We start from the raw sequence: 24,760 nt of genomic DNA, 5'->3' as shown, positions 1-24,760 counted from the left end.
GTCCGTGGTCCCGCAGCCCGTCCCTAGACTGGTGATGAGGTGTGTAAATTCGGAATTGAGAAGAAGAGAAATCCAAGGATAAACGATTCAAAGAAACAAGGGCAACAAGTCCACAACGTCGACATATCCAGAAATATCTTCCCTTGCGTGTGCACATCGTCAGCTGAGCAGATGTCATCAACAAGTCCAGTGAGGGCCTAGCACAAGGGCGCTCGGCTGGACGTTTGGAGGGGAAAATAGGGGGCATACAATCTTTCATTTTCTTTATTTCATCATTTCCTTGGGTTGTAGCATTGCAATGGGAGGACCTGGTTCCCTTCCATGCCCTCGTTTCTCTCGTTTCTTTTATGTTTGTGCTGTTAGTTGGTACAATGTTACCTGCGCCTTTCAGACTGGAGGAAAGAAGCAGGTGATTAGCCACTTGCCATCATGTTATTCTCATATATACCCCCTAGTATTACACCAATTTATATAGATTTCAGACGGTATCGTTACTTAGTCCGCGTAGTACATCACAGGAACCCATTGGTGACGGCGAGCGGTTGTTTCGTATAAGATTAAAAAGCGGCTTAGTATTTTTCATCTGACCGGTGACACAAACAGGCGACACAAGGCGGCCTCGATATATATTTGTTACACATGACGATTCGTCTGGTGGTAAGTGTAGGGTGTAGGTGGTAGGTAGGGGGAGAGGGGGTGGATTACACTCTCGTGGTCCACCCACCATATGAACTCCTAGTCATTATCCAACCGAGAGAAGGAAGCGGGAGGGGGAGAGGAGGAGACGTGGCAAAGGTAAAAATATTATACCTAGTTGGAACCAGTGAGCCTGGAGAGAATAGTGGAACCGTGGCCCTTGGCGGAATCGGGCTCGACGATGTTGAGCATGCTCTTCCAAACCTGGCCGGGCTCCTGGCTGGCGTCAATGGCCTTCCAAATCCCAGTCTTCTGGTAGTAGCCAACGACAGGGGAGGTCTGAGCATGGTAGGTGCCCAGGCGCTTGGTGAGGGCCTCGGCGTTGTCGTCGCTGCGCTGGATGAGGGGCTCGCCGGTGATGTCGTCCTTCATGTATTCTTTGGGGGGGTTGAAGGTGCGGTGGTAGCTGCGTCCGGAGGCGGGGTGAACAAGACGGCCGGTGATGCGCTCAACGAGAAGGGAGTCGTCAATCTGCAGCTCGACGGCGTGCTGAAGCTCCTTGCTACGCTCCTTGAGCATGGCGTCCAGGCCCTCGGCCTGAGGAACGGTGCGCGGGAAACCGTCGAGGATGAAGCCGCCCTGGCACTCCTTGTTGTTGTCCAGCTCCTCCTTGATCATGCCAATGACGATGTCGTCGCTGACCAGACCGCCCTGGTCCATAATCTTCTTGGCTTCGCGACCGAGGGGAGTCTTCTTGGCGACCTGGGAACGGAGCATATCACCGGTAGCCTGCGATAGAGAAGTCAGATATGGTGTTCATGAGAAGATGCATAGGACATTTCCGCGCGGTCAGGGATTGTTGGATGGGGAAACATACCAGGTGGCAGCAAGAAAATCGCTCCTTCAGCTTGGGGGCCTGCGTTCCCTTGCCTTGAAAGCACGCGCGCAAGTCAGTAACAGCCAGGAAAGCAGAAAAAGGCCAGAGAGGAGAGAAAAAAACTCACCAGCGCCGGGAGGTCCGATGAGAATCATGCGGAGATCGGCGGCGGTCGGCGACGAGCCGGCACCACGGTCCTCGAGCCTCCTGATGCGCGACTCGAGGTTGCCGATGACATCCTTCAATTGCTTAACCTCGTCCTCGATGATGCCCATGATGGCGGTGTTGGCGAGTCAATTGGGGGTATAGACTGTATATGGGGAGGAGGGAATAAAGAGAACGGAGGAAAATGAGGAGGGAATAGGGGATGTCGTGACCGGTTCGGAAGCAGTGCTTAAAGCTAGAATAAAAGGAATTGAAGCCAGGCCAACAAGTTAATAGCGGGTGGGAAATACTGGTGCCGTCTCCGTCGCAGGCCACGGGTCACGGCTGGAGGGAGCTTGGGCGAGCGAGAGGCTTGATTGGCTACGATGGGACACAGTTTTGCCTCAGTGCGCGGACTGAGTACTTTTTGCCTGAGTACCGCTTGAGACGTTCGCAACCGTATTGAAGTACCGTGCCCATGTTTGCCAGTACTCTGAATAGTATTAGTATTTTGAGCAGTACTATAAGAGTAGCAGCAGTATGGATCTCGTACGGGGGGGGGCTGGAGCCACAAACATCGTCCGGTGCCCCTGTTCACTTGTCCGAGTAATAATATCGCATTTTTGGATGATTTATCTTCCCCCGAGTCTTTTCTTTCTCATTTAGGGACTGCCATTCCAAGTCAAAGGTCTTACAAGTAACACGCCACATGTTTGTCTAATGATGAATCCCCCATAGGGAGGTTACACTTGTTTGTACCCGAATACTCTATATTCATGTCCTTTCCATATGTCCGTCAGTCGCCGAGGCCCAGGACCGCTCGGTATCCGGTCATCCGCAACTGCATCACATGTCTTATGTTGGACAAAAGCGTCGTTACACGGTGATATAGAGCCATTAATTGCTCTTCGCAATGCATTGAAACGCATCCGGAATTTGTTGTATCGGAAACATATATACCTTTTTCCCTCCAAGTCGTGTCAATCACAGGTTAGGCCTTGTACATATATTTATATTGATTGTATTTCATGTATTCTTGATTCCGTACGCTGACTACCTAAACTCATTATTACGACCTGTCGGTGTTTCATCGGACATTACCGACAGTGCATATATGACTAATACGACCAAGCCACACACCACGTTCGATAGAGGCTGATGCACAATGTCACGTGATTTATTGAGGCTCGAGCCTTTCGCGGATGGGCTCGTGTCGGAGCTCAGCAGCTACAGTTAGAAGGCAGGCAGCATTCAGTGTACGTACGAGTACGGCATTCGACGAGCCAACTTGTCCAATTTCCAGCAACGTCACATCTCTTCATCGATCCATCGCGTGTCTCCCTCCTCCATAACTGCCTGTGGTCAACACAGACAAAAAGACTCTCAACACACAACCACCATGCCTTCCACCACGACGGAGACCCTCTCCCTCGTCAGCCGAAACGTCACCGTTGCGCCTCTTGTGCTGCTGAGTGCCGTCGACCACTACAACCGAACCATACAGAACCAGGTCAAGTCACGGCGAGTGGTTGGTGTTCTTCTCGGACAGAATGATGGAAAGACTGTGAGAGTATCCAACAGCTTTGCTGGTACGTTTACGTCATGGATGTGCTTCGTGTATGGCATCAATGTGCTGATGTGGTGCCCGCAGTGCCGTTCGAGGAGGATGAAAAGGACCCGTCGGTTTGGTTCCTGGACCATAACTTCATCGAGAGCATGAATGACATGTTTAAGAAGATAAATGCGCGTGAGAAGCTGATAGGATGGTACCACTCCGGCCCCAAGCTGCGAGCCTCGGACCTCCAGGTCAACGAGCTCTTCAAGCGCTACACACCGAACCCTCTCCTAGTCATCATTGATGTGCAGCCCAAGGAGGCAGGCGTTCCTACAGATGCTTACTTTGCCGTGGAAGAGATCAAGGATGTAGGTTTTTCTTTCCTTTGCTATGTATCTATTTCTTCCAAGGCTTGGTCGGCTGACTCTTTCTTGCAGGATGGCACCACGACGTCGAGGACCTTTGTCCACATCCCGTCAACCATCGAAGCCGAGGAAGCGGAGGAGATTGGTGTCGAGCATCTATTAAGAGATATCCGAGATGTGGCCGTCGGCACTCTCTCGACCCGCGTCACCAATCAGCTGCAGTCGCTGCAGGGACTCCACCTGCGCCTACGTGATATCGGGGCCTACCTCCAAAAGGTCCTGGACGGCAGCCTGCCCGTCAACCACGCCATCCTCGGAAACCTTCAGGACATCTTCAACCTGCTACCGAACCTCTTCACCCCCGAAACGGGTGGCAAGACCGGCAGCGGCGAGCTCGCCAACGCTCTGAGCGTCAAGACCAACGATCAACTTATGTCTATCTATCTGAGCAGTCTAATACGGGCCATCATTGCCTTCCACGACCTGATTGAGAACAAGGTCCAGAACAGGCAACAGCAGGAGGAGCAAGAAGCCAAGAAGGAGGAGCTGATCAAGGACAAGGAGGGCCAGGCCAATGGGGCCAGCGGCGAGAGCAAGGAGGTTGGGGATAAGGACAAGGAGCAGGAGTCTAAGGATAAGACGAAATAATGAAGAAACGGGAGGATGACTGGGTACTTTAGACGGGCAAGGCGCTCGGGGCAAAAATGGTCTGGGCGTGTTTGATGGGTTGATCCTACATGGCTATTGACACATTTTAAAGCATGGGTTATTAGATGCCTGATTGTACTCGTACATTGGAGAATAGTCATTTGAAGAAGAATCTTTTCTTCTACCTAAGTTATGTGGCATGTATGCCACAGTCATCCGCGTTCATGATGACTACCAGCTATCCTGACACGATATCATGTCCCAAGCTCATAGCCCTGCCACGGTGCCCGCAAGCTCTTCTCTAGACACTCGCCTATTCTCAACATGAGTTCCGGGCGACTGGCCCCATGTTTGCGCCAATAAACAGGCAAGCAGATGTTTGCAGCAGGGTATATGGCTGCCCTTCCCTTCCTGGCCATTGTTACTCAAGCCTCCAAACTCCCATCTAGGCGACGGATAACTTGCTGTTCGCTGATCGCGGTCGCCCCCCTCCTGTATCTCCGCTTCCTCCGTAGACATCCCAGTCACCGATATCGGTGTGAATGCATCAAGGACAAATCCTTCGCAGGAGCAGCTCCATGCCGACATGCGCACCACGTAACTTTTGGTTGCTGCGGCGTCATGGCGACGTTTGCTACGGCGCCCATTATCACCACCCGTCGACTTGACGACGTACACTACTGGCGGTTGTGCGTCGGCGCCGCCCCTTCCGTCCAACTCAAGCAATTCCGGGCATTCCAAGCAGGTGATGAGTTGGTGGTCTAGTAAGTCGAGGGCCGGCAGGACCAAGGTGGGGAAGAGGACATGGAGGGTGAGGAGGAGCTGGCGGCGGGTGTCTTCACCGTCAGGTTGAGGAGTTTGCGTAGTCGTCGCTGCCAGAGAATTTATCAGAGACGTGAGGAATTGGCGATGAGAGGGTAGACCGTTTGGCATCTCGTGCCGATGGCCATTTCATGTGATGGTGTTGGATGCTTGTTTGACCTGCTCCACTGCGGCGGCGCGCGTGCCGCTGCACAAGTATGCGCTGTTCACGACATCCACGCTAGAACGATGGTTTGAACACAACAATTCACAGTCTAGTGATTTTTTTCTTCTCTTGGTACATATAGGGTACAATGTCTACATATACGGGCATCTATGATATGCGAGAGCCCGGCATGAAATACAAATAAATGTAGTAGTAGTACAAATCGCAAAACAATGTTGTTACACACATGAGAGTGGTGCGTGCATGTCTCCCTATTGGACCCACTCTTTGGGTTCTTTGAGGACGTCAACAAGACGCTGCTCCCTGCTTTTGGGCTCAGGCTCGTGCATATACATCCACGAGGCGGTCAGGGGCAGACTCATGAGGATACTCTCGACACGTGAACCGGGGGTGTTGAGGCCGAAGGCGGTGCCGCGGTCGTGGACGAGGTTGAACTCGACGTACTTTCCGCGGCGGATCTGCTGCCATTGCTTCTCTTTCTCGGTGAAGGGCATGTCCTTGCGGCGCTCGAGAATCGGAATGTACGAGGGAAGGAAGGACTTGAGGCAGTCCTGTATAAAGGCAAATGAGTTTTCGCGGTCGTGCTCGGACTCATCGAGGTCGTCGAAGAAGATGCCGCCGATGCCGCGCGACTCGCCGCGATGCTTGTTGTAGAAGTACTGATCGCACCACTTCTTGAAGCGCGGGTAGTAGTCCTTGTCGTGCGAGTCGCAAGCTTCCTTGAGCGTGCGGTGGAAGTGGATGGCATCCTCGTCAAACAGGTACGAGGGGGTCAAGTCGCTGCCGCCGCCAAACCACCACGTCTGCGACGTGCCGTCCGGGTTGGCCGTCTCAAAGTATCGGTAGTTGAGGTGCACCGTGGGCGCCATCGGGTTGCGCGGGTGCAGTACCATGCTCAGACCCGCGGCGAAGAAGTCGAGAGACTCCACGTCCGGGTCCAGGCCTTTGTGATCGGCGCGCATCTTGGCAATAGCAGGTTTGGGCAAAGACCCGTAGACAACGCTGACCCCGACGCCGCCCTTCTCAAACACGTTGCCGTCTTGCAGCACGCAGGTGATGCCACCGCCGCCGTCCTTGCGGTCCCATTCGTCCTGGCGGAATTTGGTCCCGTCGATCCTCTCCAGCTCCTTGACGATAATTTGTTGCTGCTCCTTGATGAACTTTTCCATCCGCAATCGCATCGGGGAATCGTCTCTGACGGCTGCATCGCGCTTCTTCTGCGCATCTTTTTCGGCCAGAGACGGAGGATCGAGCCTGATAGGTTTCGTGGTTTTCTGCCAAGTTCTCGGCATCAGTAAAAGATGATCCCTTAAGATCCATTCTTGGAGCCAACGTGCGATTCTTTCCTTACAGAATAGTGGTAGGCCAGGGACGCGGCCACACCAAAGGCGGCCGTAGCCCCGATGAGCGAGAAGTGCCAGGGCGCCTTAGCTGTCTGACCAGCGCCCGACCGAGTGCCAAAGTACCTCACGGTGTTCAATTGAGGTGTCTGCGACTGGGTCGGGAAATGGGTAAGTCGCGTCGCGAAACGTTGTGCTTGCCGCCTTGTCGCCATGATAGGCAAACGGCAAGGTGCCAGTTGGGTATGTGATGGTGGTATGGGCAGAAAAGAACAGAATGCAGTCGAATTACCTTGATGATATTTGAAGAAAAGGAGAAAATAAAAGAGGTTGGACTGAAAGAATGACGGAAGTCTTTTTGTACACAAATAAACGTGTCGATTCTACAAGTCGGCCGAGATTTGGTAGAGAATCTTACGATCCCAAAAAAGGGATGGAACGGGGGTCCTCTCAATTGGACACCTCGAGAACAGTAGACGGCGAGAGCCGTTCGGCGAATAGCCAGAGGGGCAAAGACATCATGTTAGTGCTGGGGCCGTGCTGTGGCCTGATGTACTAACACCACCAGAAGCTTGAATCCTCTAGTACGTAATAACTCTTGTGACTGACGAGTCTCAAGACAGGGAACCAGGTGGCATTGTTTGAGGTGCTTGGATATCAGACGATGTACGGAGGGGAACGATCACTAACAATATGGAATACAGAGGGTGTGATGATCAAAGGTTCCTACTCGAGAATCAAAACTGTGATATCTGTGTTACAGACTCCAAGTTGGCCAGAGATGCGTGTCTACATGCTACTTGCAGAGAGCGATAGTTTGGGCAACATTGCATGGTCGCCGGCAGTTGTGCATATTTCACAGTCTCTAAACATAATTCCCCAAAAAAAAATTGAATTTTGCGACGCTGTCGGCGATCGCGGCTCGTGGCTCGAAGGCATCAGAATGTGTACGTGTGCGTCGTCGCGATGATGGGTGTCCGACGCCTTGACCAACTTCATCGAGTGTAACCATCAGGTACCGTACATATGATGGCCTATTGCAGTGTGCTGGTAAGTGATACTGCTAGTAGGACTCCGTACCAGTAATGCAATATTTAATATTGCGAGTATAAGACAGGCGAGGTAATGCTGAATGTACTCGTACTTGGTACCACCATGTTGCGACTCTATGGACCATGACATTCGCCACCATTTGCGTGATCTCGTGATCCCTAATCAAGAGGGAGAAGGATGGCCTTGCCTGCTGATACGCACAGTGCTAATATGGGCGTCATGGACAGTAGTTCACCGCCTCTCTACCACTGGCATACACAGTGTTAATATTCCGGAAACGGACTAGTGTATCAGCCCCGCGTCGTCATGCCACACAGCCTGTGACTCTTGAGTGACTAAAGTCTTTGTCCTGGTCGCTGTTGTTAGCCTGTTGTTACTGCTTGCGGGCTTTCTGCTTGCTATTGCGAGTATTACAAAGCACAAAGTGAAAAGTCATTAGGTCTGTTGATTCTATTTGTACTTTCCAAGCGCCATATCTCTTTGTAAGGTCGTACCTAGTACAGAGCACAGTAGTACTTCTATTAGCAGTTGGTTCGGCTGTCTAGTGAATCCCCCCGCCCCTCCCCCTAGGCAGCCTCACCCCTCTTCCCGCCCACCGCCTGCTTACCTGAGGACCGACCTGTTCATCTATTGAGTCAGACACCTCCCATAATTCTCATTGCCCATCAACCTGTCCCAGCCCAACTAAACTGTCCTTCTTACAACATCATCAACCTCCCCCTTCTGCCATCCACCAAAGCATCACCGCCACACCCTTTCTTACCGAAGACTCTATATCACGTACCCGCCCATTTCGTCATCATGCGCAGCAAGTTCAAGGACGAGCACCCCTTCGAGAAGCGCAAGGCCGAGGCCGAGCGTATTCGCCAGAAGTACTCTGACCGTATCCCCGTGAGTTTCAACCCTCATATCCTCTCTCTGTTTCTCTTCATCGAGGCCTTTGTTTCGTTATGCTTCGACTGCTGTTCGTCGTCGGCATCGTTGACCGCTTTCTCACCTGCCGGTCGCTCCCTGCGGACTGGGCCAACCGACCTCCCCCTATACCTTCATCAACCCTGATAAATGTGTGAATGCATTTACTGACAAGAGTCCCCACACAGGTTATTTGCGAAAAGGTTGAGAAAAGCGACATCGCCACCATCGACAAGAAGAAGTACCTCGTCCCGTCGGACCTGACGGTGGGCCAGTTCGTCTATGTTATCCGCAAGCGCATCAAGCTCTCGCCCGAGAAGGCTATCTTCATTTTCGTCGACGAGGTTCTACCCCCGACTGCCGCTCTAATGAGCAGCATTTATGAAGAGCACAAGGACGAGGATGGGTGAGTCTGCTTCCCCTTCTACCACTTTGTACATTGTTTTGGCCTACATGCGCTGACCAGGCGATTTTAACAGGTTTCTCTACATCACCTATTCTGGCGAGAACACGTTTGGTAGCGACTAAAAGGCCATGCGTACTATGTTTCTTTGCGGATATTTGATAAGAGTGATGATGGCGTTTAGGGCTTTACTTGGTTTCGATTTTTTTCATTTATTGCTTTTTCACCAACAGGATTGAGGTTCTGTGATACCAGCGAGCACCCAGCGCACGGGGCACCTCCCCCAGTCCAGTCTCTTCCTTCAGAATAAACCTGGTTGTTGTTATATTGCTGTAAAGAAACACATTTGGAACGGAGGAGCCACCTCTCAACGCATACTAAGGATCGAAAGACACGAAGCAGACATGGGAGAAAAATGGCTCACTCAGTCAGCTACATTATGTCTCGTTCAAGGCTTCCCGTTTGGAACAGTCATTCTCGACTTCCCATGATGCCTTGTCATGAGCTCTTTATTGGAATGTCCACTGGAGATGGCAGGCAACTCTAGGCAGCGTGATTAATAGATACATAATTTCTATACTCTTTCGAAAATTCTTTCCATGAAGAACTTCTGTAGTCCGTGTCACAGGCGTTATTCTGTGTGATGTCATGGGTTATATACAGCTCACGAGGATATTGGTTTATTAAGACGTGACAAATAGGCGTGTGACAGCTACGGTGGGTAGTAGGCAATGGGCACTTGAATGCCCCCCGCCAGAACACATGCACATGTCCTCCTCGGAACGGCCTGCATGGATGGGATGCCACTTTGGGATGCTAATACTAGCAACAAAGTCTCGGTAGGGCTGAGACAGCTCGAGTTGTTGTTACCGCGTATCGTACCTGGAGTGGTCCCGGCGCCTGGGCACTCTCGAGAAAGCGCCCAGCGAAACAAGGTAAATATCGATTGACAGCCAATCAAGCTACTCTCATGGGTCCGTTTAGAACGAGCCGATTTTCTCACTTGAGAGGACAGAATTACAGAAAGGCCTGGTTTTACCTAAAACTTCCCCGTACGGTAAAAGTGATAGTCAGCAAAGTCCTTTGTCCATTGCTGCGCCTTGCCATGAGATTCTTGCTGCTGAAAAGAGCAGGCTGGCTGTTAATACTGACACTGACGTCAGTGTGACAGGTGGGGGGGATCTTAGTGCGTGCCACTGGCTCTTTCCTTATATGCTGGTACAACCTACGTTAACACTCTTTCACGCAGGAACAAGCTTCCTCCCCCCGCGCCCCTCTAATAACGCCTTGTAACGAAATACGACGTGCTACCTCCTCCAAGCTCCATGGTTTTTTTTTCGCGCTCTGTCAGAAGAAGGAAAGAAAAAAAAGAAGTGAAACAAGTTTCATATTTTTTGCGCGTACAGTACGAAGCGCTGTCAGCCAGTCACTGGCGTATTTTCAAACTTCGTGGGCGGCTATTGGTGGGGCAACCCGCAGAATCGCTAGGTTAGGAAAATCTGGCAGGGTATTGTTGATGGTGAACAGGATTCAAACTTACTGTTAAAGCGAAGCGTCTTCTTGTCAGCGACTGTTTGCACAAAAAAGGTTGCTTGTCATCCAGTCCATCGAAACTTCCAAGACAGAACTGTACTAGTCTAATCAACAGTTGACTCTTGTTTGCCATTCGATACACCGTTGGAGCTGTACTTCAAGGCTAACCCGTTTTTAGGGAAAGATGTGTCGACCCCGATGAATGATGACTCCTCGATGGATAATACCCAGGAACACTGGCATGGAACACAAGCACACTTCTACCTTGGGCTCCTCAGACTCAATGTGCTCCATTAATGGGGTACAGAGCCATGTCACGGGAGCCTTGAACAAATATTCCCAGCTCGTTGCCGTACTTCGTCACTATAGCCATCGCACAAAAACAGGACAATGGGACGCTGTAGGATCAACATCAGAACAGCGCAGTCCATGGAAAGCTCCTTCGCCAATAGTCAAGTCTCGCCAAGATCCAGAAGCGCTCACTCATATTCCAGAGAAAGGTTCACCACTTCCTTTCTACACGGAGTTGCCCAGGTCTTTTTTTGGATGTTCTATTTAACGCTGCCCACCCGCGGGAAACTCTGGGTGGGGCGGATGCTTGACTGGCTGTCATGGTCTCCGAAGCGCTTCGGAAAGTCTACAAACGCGCCGACAATGAAGAAAGAAACAGCCCTCTGGCAACCGGGTCTGTGACAGCAGGGAGATGGTTGATTGTGATTGGAGGACAGCTTCGAACACTTCAAAATATGAATCAGGCGAGTTTGAGCTGCTTTGTTTCCTTGCTTCGGATTGTTCAGTGTTTGTGGATCTCTTATAGTCCCTTTGTCCTCCAATGCCCTTCTTCACTCTTTTCCTATTGTTCCTCCTATTCACACATCTATTCGTTCTTCCTATTCAAAGCCACCATGATCATATGAGCATTTTCTCTTCTCTTTGTTTCCTTTTTTAACTTTTATATTTGGTCCGCTTGACTTATCACCTTTTCTTTGTTGTTTCGCCTTTCTTCTACTCTCCGACGACTTCATTGCTTCACGACCATCTTCAATTAATACATCTGCTCTCCCTATCCTTACGTCGATATCGTCTCACTAGCCGTAGCCTTCTTCTTTTTCATTTCCCTGCAATATATCAACATCTTTTCATACAAAACCAATCCCTACCCACCGAGTGAAAACGTGGATAAGCTCGAAATGTCTTTCCCGCGGAAGGACGAAGACCCGCCAAGGTACTACCCAGAAGTTCCCGACTCCCTGAGGTCTGATCCCATCGAAATGTCCAAGACACGCAAGCTGCACGAAGCTCGTGTAAATACTGCACCATACATCACACCATACATTGGCCTCCGGTCACGCTTGTCCCAGATATGGATCAACCGTTGGACCGTTCTTCTGCTGCTGGTACTGGTCCGTGTCCTGCTGCTGGTGGTACAACTCAATGACAATGTGGGTGATGCAAAGATCCAGGCACTCTCAGCCTGTAGCAAAGTGGAGGATGTGGGAAGCTCGATGGCATCTATGCCACACTACCTCTCAGTAGGCGTCAACGACTTGGCCGCTACGGGAATTGAGAAATCCGTCCATGCCATGGTGACTATACTGGACCTAATTCTCCAGGGAGTTGAGAGTCTCATATATTTCTTCATCGACTATCTCGTCGGCACCTATGTCTGCTTGCTTACTGCTTTGGTCAAAGGCAGCCTCGACGTCGTGGCCGACATCACCGATGATGCCAACGATGCCATAAATAAGGTCATCGGCAGTGCCACCAAGGAGATTAACGACATTTCCGACAGCCTGACATCCAAGATCAATTCTGTTCTCGATGGAATCCAGAACAATATACTCCCCGGGGCCGACACACCTAAGGTTAACTTCTCCGAGCCTGTCGATACTCTCAACAACTTCAGCCTTGACGGCAATGACTTTGCCAAGGACATCAGGGCGCTCAATAACAAGATCCCCGACTTTGATGATGTGCGCAACCTGACAAAGGAGGCTATCGCTATCCCCTTCGACTTTGTCCGCAGGGCCCTCAACGACAGCTACGGCTCCTACACATTCGACCGCGACGTGTTCCCTCTGGCACAGAGGGAGAAGATGACGTTTTGCTCTGATAACGACACGCTTACAGACTTCTTCCAAACCCTGTCTGAGCTCATTCAAAAGGCTCGTGTCATCTTCATTGCTGTTCTCGTTATCCTGGCCATCACCGTCATGATCCCCATGGCCTGGTTCGAGATCCAGCGCTGGAGGAAGCAGCAGTACCACGCGCGCCTCATTGGGAACAACCAGTTTGACTCGATGGATCTCGTGTACATTACTTCACGGCCTATTACATCCACGCTGGGAATCAAGCTGGGATCCAGCTTCTCTGGCAAGAGACAGATTCTCGTCCGTTGGTGCGTTGCCTACGCGACATCCCCCCCAGCTATCTTTGTCCTGTCTCTGGCACTAGCCGGCTTCTTCTCATGTGCCTGCCAGGGTATTCTCCTACATGCTGTCGAGAAGGAAGTTCCGGCTCTGGCCAAGGAAGTTGGCGAGTTCGCTGACGGCATCGTCTCGAGCCTGAACACATCATCAACCAAGTGGGCCGACAGCGCCAACGGAGTCATCACGGGCGTCAACGCTGACATCAACGATGATGTCCTGGGCTACGTGAGGAATGCGACAGACGCTGTCAACGATACAATCACTACATTCATGGATACCATAAGTGACAGCCTGGAGACCGTTTTTAACGACACCCTTCTAATCGACCCCATCAAGTCGGTAGTCCGTCGCGTCATCGGCCTCAAGGTCGAAAGCATCCAGGAGGGACTGACTTGGGTGCATGACCATGCCAAAGTATCCCTGCCGCCCTTCCCTGATGGTGTGTTCAGTGAAGGAGCCAAAGAGTCCATCGACGGCGACTCTGACCTCACCACCTTTCTGGCGTCCTCCTCCAGCGCTACTACCGATGAAGTATCAGGCGCCGTCACCAAGGTGATCAACTGGCTCCGCAACAATATCATCACCGAAGCTCTTGTATCAACAGGAATCCTCCTCGTGTACATCATCGTTGTTCTCATGGGTGTAATTCGTGCCCTCGTGGGCATGGTGACTCCCGACAAGACCCGGGCCGAGGGAGCCGGCAACATGGCTTTCGTTGGTAATGATGATGCACCTGCGACACCGCCCCAGACCTGGCAGAGGGATGGACAGTATGCGGGCTACGGAAACGACTCGCAGGACCAGACTGGTGTCTATGCGTCCACCAACGAGAAGCCTACCGCACGTCCAAGACAGACATCCACACTGCATGTTTGGTGAGAGAGTGGACACTTTCTTTCTCAACGTCATCCCAACCAGAATGTGAAAATAAGAAGAAAAAGAACACGGACATAATCTTTGAAACCAAAAAAAGAGGGAAGGACAAGGCGAGATCAGCTGTTGTTAGAATCACCCTCTTACCCGGCTAGACCGGCGCCGAGAGGTTCTCTCTTACGACAAGAGAGTTTGTTAGGCTTGGCTTTTAATGTCTTTTTATATACACCAGCACAAAGGCGTTGAGGTTTTGGTGGCGTCGCATGCACTGTTTTCTTTTCTTTCGTCAATTTTGGAACACTATTGAGGGGCCCATGCCGGAGAGAACACTACTAGCATTTGCATGATATCAGAGAGGAGTTTTCTTGATCCCGAATTGCCAGGCTGGAAGTACCCTGAAATACATCATTTTTTAATACCCTTCGATTTATCGTAGCCCAAACCGCAACGGCTGTCAGCAATATCTGTCACCCTTTCAGACTTCATGTTACTACCAACATACCAATATTGATAATGGCTAGATCGAAGCTTTATTGAAGTCATAAAACCAGTGTAGTATTATGTATATGTAATGGATGTGGCACTTCCCAATCTAGTAAGTCCGCCCTGCATAAATGCGGGCGGTGAGAAAGCTGCAGATGGCTTGCATGAATTCTGCCACTCCGCTTCCGCTGGCGGCGGCCAACATGGTGGGGTGAAAGAGGCGAAATTTCTCAACTCAAAACTGTCGAGAGTCAAGACAAGAAAGATAAAGACAACACGTAAGTCACATTCACGACATATATTCTTGCGTTGTCCCAGTTGATTTTCCATCCATTCATACGATAAAACCAAAGCTCTTCGACAAGATGGAGGGCATCAAGAAAACATTTCAGCGCTGCAAGGCGGAGAACAGGGTGAGTTTGTGTGACCCCGCGATCTCCATTTTCTGCCTCGGATGGTGGGGAGACTGACGGGATGTTGGAAATGATTGCAGAGCGCACTGGTGACATATGTCACAGCAGGATACCCCACGCCGGAGGATACTCCTGACATTCTCCTGGCCATGGAGAAGGGTGGAGCTGGTAGGTTGCGATGCGCCTCATGGAAATTCTAAAAGATCGTCCCGGACATCTGACCGGTACCGCATAGATATTCTTGAGCTTGGCGCTCCCTTCACCGACCCCATTGCCGATGGTCCTACCATCCAGACTGCCAACACAATTGCCCTCAAGAATGGTGTCACAATCGAGTCGACACTCGGTATTGTCAGGGCCGCCAGAGATCGCGGTCTCAAGGCCCCCGTCCTGCTCATGGGCTACTACAACCCTCTTCTCAGCTACGGAGAGGAGCGCCTCCTCAAGGACTGTAACGAGAGTGGAATCAATGGCTTCATTCTCGTCGACCTACCTCCGGAGGAGGCTATCTCCTTCCGCAAGCTATGCACAAAGGGAGGGTAAGACTTTTGCTCCTTTTCCCCGCCGTGGCTGCGCATACATGGCTAATAAGAGAGCAGTCTGTCCTACGTCCCCCTTGTTGCCCCCGCCACATCTGATCACCGCATGAGGCTCCTCTGCCAGCTCGCAGACTCCTTCATCTATGTTGTCTCGAGGATGGGTGTCACGGGTGCCCTGGGCAGCCTCAACGCCAACCTACCTGAACTGGTCGACCGTGTCAAGAAGTACAGCGGAAACAAGCCTGCTGCTGTCGGGTTCGGAGTCAGCACCCACGATCATTTTTTGAGCGTCGCCTCAGCAGCCGACGGTGTCGTTGTGGGCAGCCAGCTTATCAGCATTATCGGCAAGGCCAAACCCGGCGAGATCGCCAATGACGTGGCCAACTACTGCTCGTACCTATGCGGTCGCGACCAGTCCCAGATCTCCAACACCCGTGAGATTGGCATTGTCGAGGCGGTTGCCGCGGCCAGGGAGCCCAGTGGCGAAAATGTCACTGTCGAGGGCCGCATCACTGCCGAGCAGGACAGTGACCTTGTCGCTCAGCTGGCCGCTCTCCACGGCAAGATCCCCGACCGCTTCGGCGAGTTCGGTGGCCAGTACGTCCCCGAGAGTCTGATGGATTGTTTGTGCGAGCTCGAGGATGGATTCAACAAGATTAAAGACGATCCCGAGTTTTGGAAGGAATATCGCTCTTATTACGACTGGATGGGCCGCCCTGGACGTCTGCATCTTGCCGAGCGCCTGACGGAGCACGCTGGCGGCGCCAACATCTGGCTGAAGCGCGAGGACCTCAACCACACCGGTAGCCACAAGATCAACAACGCCCTCGGTCAGATGCTGCTCGCCAAGAGGCTGGGCAAGACCAAGATCATCGCCGAGACGGGAGCCGGTCAGCACGGTGTCGCCACGGCCACTGTCTGCGCCAAATTTGGCATGGAGTGCACCATCTACATGGGAGCCGTAAGTGACAACATGTTCCATGGAAAAAGAAGAAAATGAAAGAAAAAGGTGGGGAAAGTGCTAACCACATTTTTGTAGGAGGATGTCCGTCGCCAAGCCCTCAACGTCTTCCGCATCCGACTCCTCGGTGCCAAGGTCGTCGCTGTCGAGGCTGGCAGCAAGACGCTACGTGATGCCGTCAACGAGGCTCTCCGCGCCTGGGTGACGGAACTGGACACGACGCACTACATTATCGGATCGGCCATTGGACCCCATCCCTTCCCTACCATTGTGCGTACCTTCCAGTCCGTCATTGGTAACGAGACCAAGGAGCAGCTCATGGAGAAGAGGGGCAAACTTCCCGACGCCGTCGTCGCTTGTGTCGGTGGTGGTAGCAATGCCGTGGGCATGTTCTACCCTTTCTCCTCGGACCCGAGCGTCAAGCTTCTGGGTGTTGAGGCTGGTGGCGACGGTGTCAACACGGCGCGCCACAGTGCCACCCTCACTGGTGGTTCCAAGGGTGTTCTCCACGGCGTCAAGACGTACGTGCTCCAGGACAAGCACGGCCAGATCCAGGACACGCACTCGGTATCAGCCGGTCTCGACTACCCCGGTGTCGGCCCCGAGCTGAGCTCGTGGAAGGACAGCGAGCGTGCCAAGTTCATTGCTGCCACCGACGCCGAGGCCTTCTCCGCTTTTCGCCTCATCAGCCAGCTCGAGGGTATCATCCCCGCTCTCGAGACGGCCCATGGCATCTTTGGCGCCATTGAGCTCGCCAAGACGATGAATAAGGACCAGGATGTTGTCATCTGCGTCAGCGGTAGGGGTGACAAGGATGTCCAGAGCGTTGCAGAGGAGCTGCCCAAGCTAGGCCCCCAGATTGGATGGGACCTGCGTTTTTGAACAATGATTTTTTGGGTTTGATTATTTGCCGAGGTGGATTTATACCATATGGCGCTTTGGGATAAAAACAATATTGCGTAACCTGGGTTTAGATACACTGCATGCTGCATAGGAGCTGGGAGACGATGCTTCATAGCGAGATAGTTTTATTGTATACATACACATACAAAAAACCACATATTCTTTGTCTTCATTCCCCTTCTCCCCCATTACTGGTGTTTATACATTTGATGTATCATGTTATTACAAAAGGACGTTGTTTAGATCCCGTGGGGGAGGGCATAGGTTAAGCCTTGGGCTGCTGCTGCTGCTGCTCCTGAGCCTCCATCTTCTGGATAAATTCGGCCTCCATCTCGTCGGTGATTTCCTCGACGGCACCGCCGGTGAAGCCGCCGACGGCGGCGGCGTCGTCACCGATTGTGAAAACGTCCTCGAGCTCGAGGTCGGCAAGGGTCTCGCGGCTGCGGAGGCTGAGCTTGCCGGGAGTGGCAGCGTCGAGGGCGTAGGAGACGATGTCATCGTAGTCGCGGACGGGTTGTGGGTTGAGGCCCATGGCGACCCTCTCCAGGTTGAGGCGCTCCTGGACGGCGCGGGTCTGCATGAGCAGGCAGCGGAGGTTCCAGCCGCTGGGGCCCAGCTCCTTAACGCGCGCGGGCTTGTCCTTGAGCAGGTAGTTCTCCAGACCGCCCTCACGCTTTATGGTCTTGAGGACGCGCATCGTCAGGCGGGTCTTGACCTTGGCCCCCAGAGAGGGGGACATGTAGACGCGCACGTGCACGTTGGGCCGCCAGAAGCGCTGAGTCTTGACCTGGTGCTTCTCCGACACGTTGTTGCCGAACTGGATCCGCGCCGACCCGTACAGGCCCTTGTTCGACTGCTTGTACACGCGGCGCTCGCCGTACGGGTATGGCGGGATCACCCGCTTTGGCAGACGAGCCGGTCGGATCGTCTTGATGCTCAGGCTGGGCGAGGTGCTGAAATCACGACGCTGCTGCTGGCACACGGGCGTGCACAAGGGCGATGCTACTTCTGCTGCTGCCACTGCTCCGTTTCTCATCGTTGCGGACGCAAGGTATGCTGACCGCCGGAGCGGGTTGAGTAATGATGTCGTCGACATGGTTTGATGAGTAGGTAAGGGTAGGGGAGTTGTAGCGTTGTAGCGTTGCCTGGGATTCTTTCCCCCCCTTGGAGAGCGGCGATGGCAGTAAGAAGATGTGAAACTACCTCAGGATACAATTGGGGCACATGCCGGTTGCGTAAATCGGATAGGTTGATGGGGCGTCAGGCCGGGTCGTTGTCGTCGTCGTTCGTCCTGGGGGCTAGGAAATGGGAAGTTGAACTCTCGCTAGATTTTCCTGCACCCAAACTCAGGGTCGGCCGGCGGTTGCCATGATCCGCGCTAGTCTTATTGGTTGATGATAGTCACGTGATGGCGCGTGGTTTTCGTGGGGCCAACAGTCACACACCTTACTTAGTTCTATACAGGATATTACTGCATTGCTATATTATTGCCGTACTCACACTTTTCACTGCCTTTCTTCTCGTTCCATTCCAATTTTCGTTTATCAATCTCGTTGCAATATTTCAGAAGCCAAGAAAAAGAAAAAAAGGTAAAAAATCACAAGAGGTCCCATCGGAGGAGACCAAGTTTCTTAGCAAGTTGACTCCGACGTACAGCATAAAATAACAGTTGGATAGTACGTATTCTCTTGCGCAGACCACAGGTCAATAGTGCATCTCCTTGGGAAACTTGCACTGCAGGCCGTTCTCGCAACGTTCAAATGGGCAACGGTGGCCCTGGATGCAGTCAAGGTCCTTGCAGTATGCCCCCTGGGGGCAAGCATTTCGTCGGCTGATGGCAGCAAGGCACTGTGCCGACGACTTGGTTAATCTTGCACCGTGCTTGTGGAAGCAGAATGGATACGGACAATTGCCCAAGAGGTGGTAGCTGTTGCAATACTTCTTGTCCCTGATCTTCCTCATTTCTGGCAGCAAGTGCTGCGGCAGCTGCTGATCCTGACGTCGACCTAGATGATCCCATTTTGGCTTATGGATCCAAAACCCGTTTTCGCCTCCGACTTGGGTCACGTCGGTATCAGGTGGTGACTTTGTCGCTTTGGCTGCCATTGTTGCATAGCCTTTCTCGCCATCTTGTACATGTACACGTAGGTTGGGGGGTGTATCGGGCCGCGAAGACGCTGGACTAGAGAGCTTCCGATCCCTAAAGATATTGTCCAACAAGACCGTTTGAAACCTGTGCATGACATTAGCAATCTCGGATGCTACCCCTGGGCCTTCGACGAGTATTATGCGGCGACTGTTATTTTCGTCTTGCACGTACGGGCCCAACATGCGGGCGTATCCGTTGTCGGCTGTGCCACCAAAGACAACCCCGCGGCAATGAATGTCTGTCATGTTGAACTCAAAATTGGCTGCGCATGATTCCCTGTTAGTCTTGAATGGAGACAGATCGGAAGAGAGAGGAGGGAGGAAGCCACCGTACCTTTCACCTTTTCATCTGCACATTCCTTGCCATTGCCGGCATCGATGTAGTCACACATATTATGACCCATGTTAAACCCACGAACGAAATCGGAGAACGCCTTGGCATTGGAGAGAATCCCGAGCTTGACATATGTTTCGGCCAGGCCAGAAATGTTTGCATAGACGCGGGCATGGAATCGAAGGTTGGGGGCCACGGGCTCGGGAAGCAGTTGTGTAATATTTTCTTCCATGGCACATTTCAAATGCCAGGAAGCTCTCATGCCACCATCTACACCCTGCTTGACAAGCTCATCGTTGAACTGTTTTCATAGAATATTAGCTGGAGAGCCAGATCCAGTGGATGAGTTTGTACTGGGGCTTGTATTACCGGCATGCAATCTCCATCGATGAGTGCTATAACATAGGCATTTCGGTCCTGACAATGTCAGGTCTCTTCGAAGATATTGATATGACGGAGAGGTGAGAGGTAATACCTTAGACATTTGCAATTCACCACCGTTTCTATCAGCCCTTCGACGTCGAAGCTCAATCAGATCACGTAGATCAGCAATGGTTGCTTCGGCATCTTCTAGCCTCTCCTGTTGGGTTCTCGCTAGCTCAAGAAGATTCTATGTCATCGGTGTCAGGATGAAGAGTGTAGATCGTGCACGAGCCTTACCGTACCTTGATCAGTTCATCCCCTTGGGAGCTCCATCTTTCACACTGGTTCTGCAACCCCTTCAGCTCTGTAGATGGTGGTGCCATATCCCTCATTGTCGTAGATCGAGACATGCCGGCTAGCAAAGAGAAGGAAACACAGAAATGCCCTCAGTCTTCGTACGTGCTGGGAGGAACCAATTATAGGCAACAGCAGGGTCAGCTTCTGTATGCTAGCAGTCGTAGAATGGCCCACCAGCCAGAAAGAGAGGCCGAGTGAGCGAACGGGCATATGTCGAGAGAGCACAAGAGGCCCAACCAGCTAGGAGCCTTATACCAACGGCCATGATCTGCCACTGCCCGAACACACATTGCCAACATGCTTTACAAGCCACGAAATACGGGAAAGATACTGCAAATTACAGGTTTTTGTACGGATACTGGCTGCGGCAGCCGTTGGATCGGTCTAAGGCGGTGTCAGGCTGCCTGTTCCTTCAACAATTCAGCCTCGTTGTTGGGGGGATACCACAAGCTATGAGTCATGGCAGTCCCGCCTGGCTATTTCGAACCCAAAAAAAACCCGAATCTGAACACAACAGATAATGCACTTTGATTTGAACGCAATCAGAGGCACGGCGGTGCTTTTTTTCCAGTTGAAGAAAATGAGAACGTTGGTTGGAGACGTTGGGCTGGTCACATGCGTCTTGTGCTGCCATAAACGTACGGCAGGCGCGGCGCTTGTCGCTCCACAATACCCCACGCTCCATCCTCTACTAGCTTCCTCTACCATTGTTTCATACAACCACCTCGACAACGACGACAACAACAATAGTAAGGGAAGAGGTTCAGATGTATTGGATTGACACGATGTCTTTCCCCGTGGTAGACAAGTTGGTTCTACAGAACAACCCCGATTTTGCCCTCCTACACGGCAAGTTGACCAACGTGCTCCTCAACGCCGACGGCTCGACCAAGGAAGACGCAGGGGCGCGCCAACGACGACAAGTCAAGGATGTAAGGCTCAATACACTTTTGCTTTTTTTGCCCCCCCCCCCATTTGTGTGCATAGTCTCATTTGGAAAGAAGAGAGCTGACAACATGAGGGGAGAACCCCACGCAGGAATTAGACAAGCGGCGACTCAAAGCCGCCAAGCAACACATCCTGACCAGGGCCATAGCCACAGCCACACCCGAGCAGAACAGCCAACCGCAACACCAGCAGAAGGGTCGGTTTAGCGGCGGCCGCACGCACAAGAGCCAACAGCACCAGCAAGCCGACGTCGCCGAGCCCCTGATCGATATCGTGCTCCTCCTCCCCTCACTGGTAGACCAGACGCAGCAGCAGCAGCTGTCTCCGGCGGCAGCCACCCTCTTGATGACGAGCGACCCACTAGCCAACCTCGACGCGCTCCTACCCGATCTAGCTGCCCTACTGACGACACAGCTGCGCTCGTCGGCCCTGTCGCTCGCCCGCATCGCCAACCCCACGACCAACCCGTCCTACCTGCACAGACACATAGCCTCCCTCGCGCAGTCCCACAAGACACTATGCGACGCGGCCAGCGCGGCACGCCTGTCCCTCGCGTCGGCCCGTCTGCGCACCCTCGCGTCGCTCGTCGATCTCCTGGCCCTGTACTCCGCCGGTCTGACGGCCTTAATCCGCGCCCTCGAGGCTAAGCACGGTGTTGTCGCCCGCTCCGTCGATCTGCGCTCCGCCGAGGCCTCGCTCGCAGCCATGCATGCCCGGTTCGCTGCCGAGTCAACCCTTCACTCGTCTCGAGCTCAGATATACACCCCGCGTGCCTGTGGGGCCCTGTCTACCTACTCGGCTCATCTGCGTGATGCCAAGGTTCGCGCGGGAGAGCGTGTGAAGGTCCTGTCGGCAGAATTGGCCGGCTACGGTGTCGGCGTCGACGGTGGTGCCAACAAAGAGAGGACTATGCGGGAGATGGCCAGAGTCTACAGGGACATGGCTAGGCAGATGGACGATGCAAAGGCAGACCTAGACAGGCTGCATAAGGGTTGATATCCCCATGAATGACACGTAGCTCTGTATTTTTCATCTGTTATAGAATACCTCATGTCACAAATCAAAAGAAATGCTTGTGTCTGTGTTACCAGCACACATTCTCTTAGTCTTTGAGATTGCATAACTTATCTAGCGGCTTGTTTTCCGTGTGGATTTCATGTCCGTAACTTTTAATCAAAACACACTACTTGCATTGCAGGAAAAAAAAAGGAGGTTCATTATGGCACAGCGTTCAAAGTGATTTCTAGACGAGAAAATGAAATTATTCTATCCTTTCGTCTTCGCTCTTCTCCATTCATCTGCTCTTTAACCCTTAACCTTGAAGATGGCCTCGGCAAGGTGGGAGACGTTGTCGCTGGTGATACCAGAGATGGAGATGCGGCCGTCCCTGGTGAAGTAGACGGAGTACTCCTTGGCAATTCGGTCTACCTCCTCGGGCTTGAGGCCAGTGAAGGCAAACATGCCAATCTGCGAGGTGATGTGGGACCAGTCGTGCTTGGAGCCGAGCTCCTGGAGCTTGGTGCGGAGGAGCTGGCGCATGGTGATAATGCGGTCGGCCATGCCCTTGACCTCAGTCTGCCACTGAGCATAGAGCTCGGGGTCGTTGAGGATGGTCGAAGCGATACGGGCGCCGTGGATTGGGGGGTTCGAGTACATGGGGCGGATGATAATCTTCAGTTGCGAGTCGATGCGCTTGGCCTCCTCGGCATTCTCACCGACGATGGAGAAGACACCGGCACGCTCACCGTAGAGACCCTGTCGATGTGTTAGCAAGCCTTCCTCCGCCTCCTTTTCTGGGCTCCCGTGCTACTAATCCGTAATGTGTAAGGGAGAAACTCACCATGTTCTTGGCAAACGACTGGCAGAGCATAATCTTGTGGCCGTCGGCGACAAACTGACGGACGGCAAATGCATCGGCATCGGAATCACCGCTGGCGAAGCCCTGGTAGGCCATGTCGAAGAAGGGGAGGTGGTCCTTCTCCTTGAAGACCTGCGAGAGCTGTTTCCACTGCTCGGGGGTGGGGTCGACGCCGGTGGGATTATGAGCGCAGGCGTGGAGGAGGATGGCGCTGCCACTTGGGGCGGCCTTGAGGTCGGCGACCAGGCCTTCAAAATCGAGGCCTATGGTGTCTTTGTTGTAGTAGCGGTACTGCTGGACCTCAAGGCCGGCGTCCTGGAAGACGGCCTTGTGGTTGGCCCACGAGGGGGTAGGAATGTAAATCTTCTTGTCACCGGGGAACCAGCGCTTGAGGAACTCAGCACCGATGCGGAGGGCTCCCGTGCCAGAGATGGTCTGGGTGGCGGCCAGGCGGGGGAGGGCGGACGAGTCGGCGCCATAGGCCAGCTTGACGGCAGCATTGGGGAACTCGGGCACACCAGTGATGCCGGCGTACTCCTTGTTCAGCTTGTCGTCAATGACGCGCCTCTCGGCCTCGCGCACAGTGGGGAGGACGTAGGGCTTGCCGGCATCGTCGCGGTAAGCACCAACACCGAGGTTGATCTTCTTGGGGTTCGAGTCGGCCTTGAAGGCCTCAGTGATACCTGAAAGGTTTCAATTCAGGTTAGTCTTTGGATCTGGACGCACATGCACACACGAAAAGCAGGCAAGAATAACATACCTAGAATGGCCTATGGCACAGACGCCCCAAGGGCGAATTTTGTCAGTCAACCGGAACCAAACGAGAAAACAACATGTCCGATAAAACATCGTCGTAGAAATGACCAACGTATCAAGGCATCTTGATACTCACATCCTGTCATCGATTGAATTCATGTTAGCCAAGTTACTCGACATGGGGGGCGACATTTGGCTGTGGGTGTTTGTGATGGTTCGACTCACGGGGGGACCCTTGGGGACGTTGGCCCATCCGCCGAAAGAGCGAGCGGCGAGGGCAGAAGCGACGGTGGGGCGGAGGGCAGCAGCCTGCCTGGCTCCGGCGGCCTTGATGGTGGTGGACAGCATGGTGGAAAGGAACCGTGATGTCTGGGAGGAACGGGATGGAGGGTTATGGGGGAGAACGAGAAGAATTGAGGAGGAGGAGAGGAGAGAACAGTTCGGAGAAAAGAGGCGGATGACGAGGTGCGCCGACAAACGGAGACCTGGGCTTTACGGAGAAATCGTACTACTAGGTGGTAAGAATTATGGTGTGTTGTGGGGGGTGCGGCAGGTGCGATGTACTGACAGGTACAGTGCCGTAACTTGCTACAATAGCATGATATTCACCCCCAGCGCAATAGGTGCGCTTGCATTTTTACACAGCTCGTATAAAATACAAGAAATGCTAATACTGTAGTACGTAGCAATGGTACCAGCACTTTTTACAGCAGGTTATTGCAGATACGCAAAGCTACCTTCGATCCCAGGCATCCATCCATCCGCTGGTCCGTAAGGTCCCGTCTCCAGTTGAAACTCCCCAGAAACTGCGGGAGTTGTCCGGGTGGCATCCGGACCCCTGTAACTGTAGAGCAGAACGTACCCAGTGCTGCCCCCCTGTAAGAAATGGCCCAAGGATGGCATCAGTCGCCGACTCACCGTAGCAGTGTCTGATTCAGAGC

At 52.7% G+C, this 24,760-nt stretch overlaps 11 protein-coding genes across 11 annotated transcripts; 5 read left to right on the top strand and 6 right to left on the bottom strand.

Moving 5' to 3' along the window:
* Nucleotides 1-810: 810 nt before the first annotated feature.
* On the bottom strand, nucleotides 811-1,788 carry GMORB2_1182 (adenylate kinase; the record flags this gene model as incomplete). Its single annotated transcript, XM_035463164.1, has 3 exons — nucleotides 811-1,425; nucleotides 1,514-1,566; nucleotides 1,641-1,788. 3 exons carry the CDS (start codon nucleotides 1,786-1,788, stop codon nucleotides 811-813), a joined length of 816 nt encoding a protein of 271 aa, XP_035324588.1.
* A 1,268-nt stretch (nucleotides 1,789-3,056) lies between these two features.
* GMORB2_1181 (26S proteasome regulatory subunit N8) lies at nucleotides 3,057-4,225 on the top strand (the record flags this gene model as incomplete). Its single annotated transcript, XM_035463163.1, has 3 exons — nucleotides 3,057-3,246; nucleotides 3,309-3,580; nucleotides 3,650-4,225. 3 exons carry the CDS (start codon nucleotides 3,057-3,059, stop codon nucleotides 4,223-4,225), a joined length of 1,038 nt encoding a protein of 345 aa, XP_035324587.1.
* Nucleotides 4,226-5,464: 1,239 nt separating this feature from the next.
* GMORB2_1180 (coproporphyrinogen III oxidase) lies at nucleotides 5,465-6,505 on the bottom strand (the record flags this gene model as incomplete). Its single annotated transcript, XM_035463162.1, has 1 exon — nucleotides 5,465-6,505. The coding sequence occupies one exon, from the start codon at nucleotides 6,503-6,505 to the stop codon at nucleotides 5,465-5,467; it is 1,041 nt and encodes a 346-aa protein (XP_035324586.1).
* A 17-nt stretch (nucleotides 6,506-6,522) lies between these two features.
* On the bottom strand, nucleotides 6,523-7,075 carry GMORB2_1179 (uncharacterized protein; the record flags this gene model as incomplete). The annotated part of the gene is made up of 2 exons (XM_035463161.1): nucleotides 6,523-6,708; nucleotides 7,016-7,075. The coding sequence occupies 2 exons, from the start codon at nucleotides 7,073-7,075 to the stop codon at nucleotides 6,523-6,525; spliced, it is 246 nt and encodes an 81-aa protein (XP_035324585.1).
* Nucleotides 7,076-8,407: 1,332 nt separating this feature from the next.
* GMORB2_1178 (GABA(A) receptor-associated protein) lies at nucleotides 8,408-9,046 on the top strand (the record flags this gene model as incomplete). The annotated part of the gene is made up of 3 exons (XM_035463160.1): nucleotides 8,408-8,497; nucleotides 8,707-8,924; nucleotides 8,998-9,046. The coding sequence occupies 3 exons, from the start codon at nucleotides 8,408-8,410 to the stop codon at nucleotides 9,044-9,046; spliced, it is 357 nt and encodes a 118-aa protein (XP_035324584.1).
* Nucleotides 9,047-11,644: 2,598 nt separating this feature from the next.
* GMORB2_1177 (plasma membrane fusion) lies at nucleotides 11,645-13,762 on the top strand (the record flags this gene model as incomplete). The annotated part of the gene is made up of 1 exon (XM_035463159.1): nucleotides 11,645-13,762. The coding sequence occupies one exon, from the start codon at nucleotides 11,645-11,647 to the stop codon at nucleotides 13,760-13,762; it is 2,118 nt and encodes a 705-aa protein (XP_035324583.1).
* Nucleotides 13,763-14,604: 842 nt separating this feature from the next.
* On the top strand, nucleotides 14,605-17,034 carry GMORB2_1176 (tryptophan synthase; the record flags this gene model as incomplete). Its single annotated transcript, XM_035463158.1, has 5 exons — nucleotides 14,605-14,652; nucleotides 14,733-14,820; nucleotides 14,888-15,191; nucleotides 15,252-16,152; nucleotides 16,231-17,034. 5 exons carry the CDS (start codon nucleotides 14,605-14,607, stop codon nucleotides 17,032-17,034), a joined length of 2,145 nt encoding a protein of 714 aa, XP_035324582.1.
* A 286-nt stretch (nucleotides 17,035-17,320) lies between these two features.
* On the bottom strand, nucleotides 17,321-18,151 carry GMORB2_1175 (large subunit ribosomal protein L28; the record flags this gene model as incomplete). Its single annotated transcript, XM_035463157.1, has 1 exon — nucleotides 17,321-18,151. The coding sequence occupies one exon, from the start codon at nucleotides 18,149-18,151 to the stop codon at nucleotides 17,321-17,323; it is 831 nt and encodes a 276-aa protein (XP_035324581.1).
* Nucleotides 18,152-18,759: 608 nt separating this feature from the next.
* Nucleotides 18,760-20,310, bottom strand: GMORB2_1174 (CCCH zinc finger DNA binding protein; the record flags this gene model as incomplete). Its single annotated transcript, XM_035463156.1, has 3 exons — nucleotides 18,760-19,466; nucleotides 19,538-19,838; nucleotides 20,203-20,310. The coding sequence occupies 3 exons, from the start codon at nucleotides 20,308-20,310 to the stop codon at nucleotides 18,760-18,762; spliced, it is 1,116 nt and encodes a 371-aa protein (XP_035324580.1).
* A 732-nt stretch (nucleotides 20,311-21,042) lies between these two features.
* Nucleotides 21,043-22,201, top strand: GMORB2_1173 (uncharacterized protein; the record flags this gene model as incomplete). Its single annotated transcript, XM_035463155.1, has 2 exons — nucleotides 21,043-21,189; nucleotides 21,296-22,201. The coding sequence occupies 2 exons, from the start codon at nucleotides 21,043-21,045 to the stop codon at nucleotides 22,199-22,201; spliced, it is 1,053 nt and encodes a 350-aa protein (XP_035324579.1).
* Nucleotides 22,202-22,510: 309 nt separating this feature from the next.
* Nucleotides 22,511-24,167, bottom strand: GMORB2_1172 (aspartate aminotransferase, mitochondrial; the record flags this gene model as incomplete). The annotated part of the gene is made up of 4 exons (XM_035463154.1): nucleotides 22,511-22,960; nucleotides 23,046-23,746; nucleotides 23,824-23,833; nucleotides 24,045-24,167. 4 exons carry the CDS (start codon nucleotides 24,165-24,167, stop codon nucleotides 22,511-22,513), a joined length of 1,284 nt encoding a protein of 427 aa, XP_035324578.1.
* Between the last annotated feature and the right edge of the window lie 593 nt (nucleotides 24,168-24,760).

This window comes from Geosmithia morbida, assembly GCF_012550715.1.
Source record: "Geosmithia morbida isolate 1262 chromosome Unknown scaffold_1, whole genome shotgun sequence".
Lineage (NCBI taxonomy): Eukaryota > Fungi > Ascomycota > Sordariomycetes > Hypocreales > Bionectriaceae > Geosmithia > Geosmithia morbida.
Note: the sequence above shows the minus strand (reverse complement) of the source record. Positions and strands in the feature narration are given on the sequence as shown.